This window comes from Dromiciops gliroides, chromosome 1, assembly GCF_019393635.1.
Source record: "Dromiciops gliroides isolate mDroGli1 chromosome 1, mDroGli1.pri, whole genome shotgun sequence".
Classification (NCBI taxonomy): Eukaryota; Metazoa; Chordata; class Mammalia; order Microbiotheria; family Microbiotheriidae; genus Dromiciops; species Dromiciops gliroides.
Genome location: NC_057861.1, coordinates 297802652 through 297805967, shown reverse-complemented (window position 1 = coordinate 297805967; position 3316 = coordinate 297802652). Strand labels below are relative to the sequence as shown.

Sequence of the window (3316 nt, the reverse complement as noted above, 5' to 3'; positions counted from 1 at the left end):
AAATAGAAATCAGAGAGGCAGATGCTGGCAGCTGTGAAAACTGAGAAAGACTTATTGTCTGTCTTTCTGCTCTCTTCCAGAATAAATGCCTTTTTTAAAAAGTATACTGCAATGTGACATTTAATGTCCTTAATGTAAAATGTGTGCAAAGAGCACCACTCCACATGTGATCTATTCAGGGAATAAGATATTGAATTATTGCATCACTGGAGGAGGAATTCCATTTCAGTTCTTTAAATGGAGAAGTTTAATTTGTTATTTTTTCTTTTTCTAAGCTGCATGGCTAATTCACTGATCTGCTCCTTCTCTCATTTATTGTTGTATGCATTTCAATATATAGAATTTCCCCTAAGTACTGCTTTGACTGCATCCTGCATCTTTGGGAATGTTGTCTCATTGTTTTCATTCTCTTTAGTGAAATTATTAATTGTTTCTATGATTTGATCATTGACCCATCCATTCTTTAGGATTAGGTTATTTGGTTTCAAATTTATTTTTAATCTATGCTTCTAATTACCTTTTAATTGATTGTAATTTATATGGCATTATGGTCCAGAAATGGTGCATTTGATATTTCTGTTTTTCTTGATTTGGTTATGAGGACTTTATGACCCTAGCATGTGACCATTTTTCGTGATAGTGTCAAGATATTATAGAAATTGTTTCTTTTTAATGAAACAGGGTCAATTTATTAACCTGTTTAATAGTTAATAAGATATAGTTTTTTATATATTCTTGTCATTTATGGATATCATAAGATACTACATGGTAAACTAAGGAGATGAGAATTTATTACTTCTAGGACTCACATTAGTGACTAGGCCTCCACAGCACAAAGCAAAGGGGAAAATTGACAATTGGTAGGTTGATTTTTGATTATAGTTGACCAAAGGCCATCTAGGCATATTTAGTAAGTATTTATAAAATATGTTATGTGCTGGACATTTTAAGATAAGTAAAGAAGCCTAAAAGTCACAGAAATGCAGAATTTGGAAGGAAACTCTCCCAATAGCCATGTAATCAAACCTATACATGAACATAATACTCAATTTAACATATCAAGCAAGTCATTATCTCACCTTTGCTCAAAGTCTTTCAAGGAGGGGGCAACCTTTCCCACTTTGTGATGAAGCTAGTTGTTTAAAAAAAAAAAGTGTTTCCTGACATCAAACCTATATATTCCTATTTGTAAATTCTATTGATTAAACCCAGTCCCACTTTCTGAGGCCAAAAAAAATTCTAGGACCCTTCCACATAACATACCTTTCTATGCTTATAGAAAGCTACTGAGTCATCCCTTTTAATTTTCAGCCCATACTACACCATTTTTTACTTTAGGGGAAGGGTGCCTAGGTGCTTCAAGTGATCTTCATATGTCATGGACAAAGTCCATCTACTCAGGGGATATAACCTAGTTGGGAAGGTATCACACACATATGCATATGTGTACATATACATGTTTGTATACATATGTGTGTCTTTATGCATTGTATAAATTGAGTATGTAGATAGGCATAAATAATATAGATATAAGTCTAGCCGCAAATTAATTTAACATACATATTTGTACACATATATAGGCTGTATATGTATTTAGCATGCATATATGCACATGTGATATGTGTGATATGTGATGCATACTTACACATACATAAATGTGTATATATAGGTGAGTGTTATGTTGTACACGTGTGTGCATATATACATGTGAGTAGATAACATGTATGTTCTTAACCTTGGTTCAGACCCCTTTCTACCAATTACTAGCTACCAAAGTGACATAATTCAATTCAGTTTAAGAAGAAAGTAATATGAAGCTAATATGGTTTAGCCACTGTGCCTTGTGAATATAAAGCCAAAAAATTTTTTTTTAATTGTGCCTACCCTCAAGAAGCTTACCTTGTATAGGAAGAAACACAATTTACTTATATAATACATACAAAACATATTGAGAATAAATATAAAATAATTTGATAAGTGGAACATGAATTAATGACACCTAAAGGGCATTAAGAAATGCTTTTGGTAAAAAGAGATATTGAATGGAGTTAATGTTAACTGGCTGTATGGATTCCATGGTGTAGAAGTGAGAAGAAAGAACACATCAAGAATGAGAGATGGCTTTCCGTCAGTGCAAGATGGCGGTGCAGATCTCCAAGAAGAGGAAGTTTGTTGATGATGGCATCTTTAAAGCTGAACTGAATGAGTTTCTCACCAGGGAGCTGGCTGAAAATGGCTATTCTGGGGTGGAGGTGCAAGTTACCCCAACCAGGACTGAAATCATCATCTTGGCTACCAGGACTCAGAATGTCCCTGGGGAGAAGGGTCACCAGATTCGTGAACTGACAGCTATAGTGCAGAAAAGGTTTGGCTTCCCAGAAGTCAGTGTAGAGCTGTACCCAGAGAAGGTGACCGCCAGAGGTCTCTATGCTATTGCTCAGGCTAAGTTCCTATGTTACAAACTGCTGGGAGGCCTTGCTGTGTGTAGAGCCTGCTTCATTATGGAGAGTGGATCAAAGGGATGTGAAGTGGTGGTGTCTGGTAAACTCAGAGGCCAGTGGGCCAAGTCCATGACCTTTGTGGATGGTCTGATGATCCACAGTGGAGACCCTGTCAACTATTACGTCAACATAGCTGTGCACCATGTCCTCCTAAGACAGGGTATATTGGGAATTAAAGTCAAAATCATGTTGCCCTGGGACCCAAGTGTCAAGATTGGCCCCAAGAAGCCCCTGCCTGACCATGTGAACATTGTAGAGCCCAAGGATGAGATTCTTCCTACCACCCCCATCTCAGAGCAGAAGAGTAGGAAGGCAGAGCAACCTGCTATGGCCCAGCCAGTGCCCACTGCATAACAGGACTCTGACATCTGGAATGGTGTGCCCAAAGCTCTTCTATAAATATCTTTAATAAAATCTTTTTCAAAACAAAACAAAACAAACAAACAAACAAAAAGAATGAGAGATATCCTGTATAAGATATCAAACAGATAGAAGATGGAATAGAATGTGAAGCCTTTCTAGAAAGGTTGTTTGGAAATATAATGTGAAGGTATTCTTGAGGCTAATGTCCCCTAAATAAAATAGTAACACTTGTACTAGGAATAGCTTTCTCAAGAAGTTTCATGAAGAAAATTCTCTAAAAATTCTGCTACTTAAATGTAAGAAAATATTAATAGTGTTGCTAATGATTGCTTTGGGATTCTAAAAAGCATGTTGTTCTCCATTTCATTTTTCTAATCTTTGGTGTCTACCACATATAAGGTGCTTATTTAACACTTATTGATTGATTTGTCTATACACAATAGAAAAGAAAT

The 3316-nt window shown here is 36.0% G+C and overlaps 1 protein-coding gene across 1 annotated transcript; it reads left to right on the top strand.

Annotated features, from left to right (window-relative positions):
- Positions 1–2138: 2138 nt before the first annotated feature.
- On the top strand, positions 2139–2878 carry LOC122735418 (40S ribosomal protein S3-like). The gene has a single exon (XM_043976960.1). It carries the CDS (start codon positions 2139–2141, stop codon positions 2853–2855), a length of 717 nt encoding a protein of 238 aa, XP_043832895.1. The 3' UTR covers positions 2856–2878.
- The last annotated feature ends 438 nt before the right edge of the window (positions 2879–3316 follow it).

Coding starts and splice junctions, on each gene's coding strand:
- LOC122735418 (XM_043976960.1), top strand. CDS start 2,139: ATGGCGGTGCAGATCTCCAAGAAGAGGAAGTTTGTTGATGATGGCATC.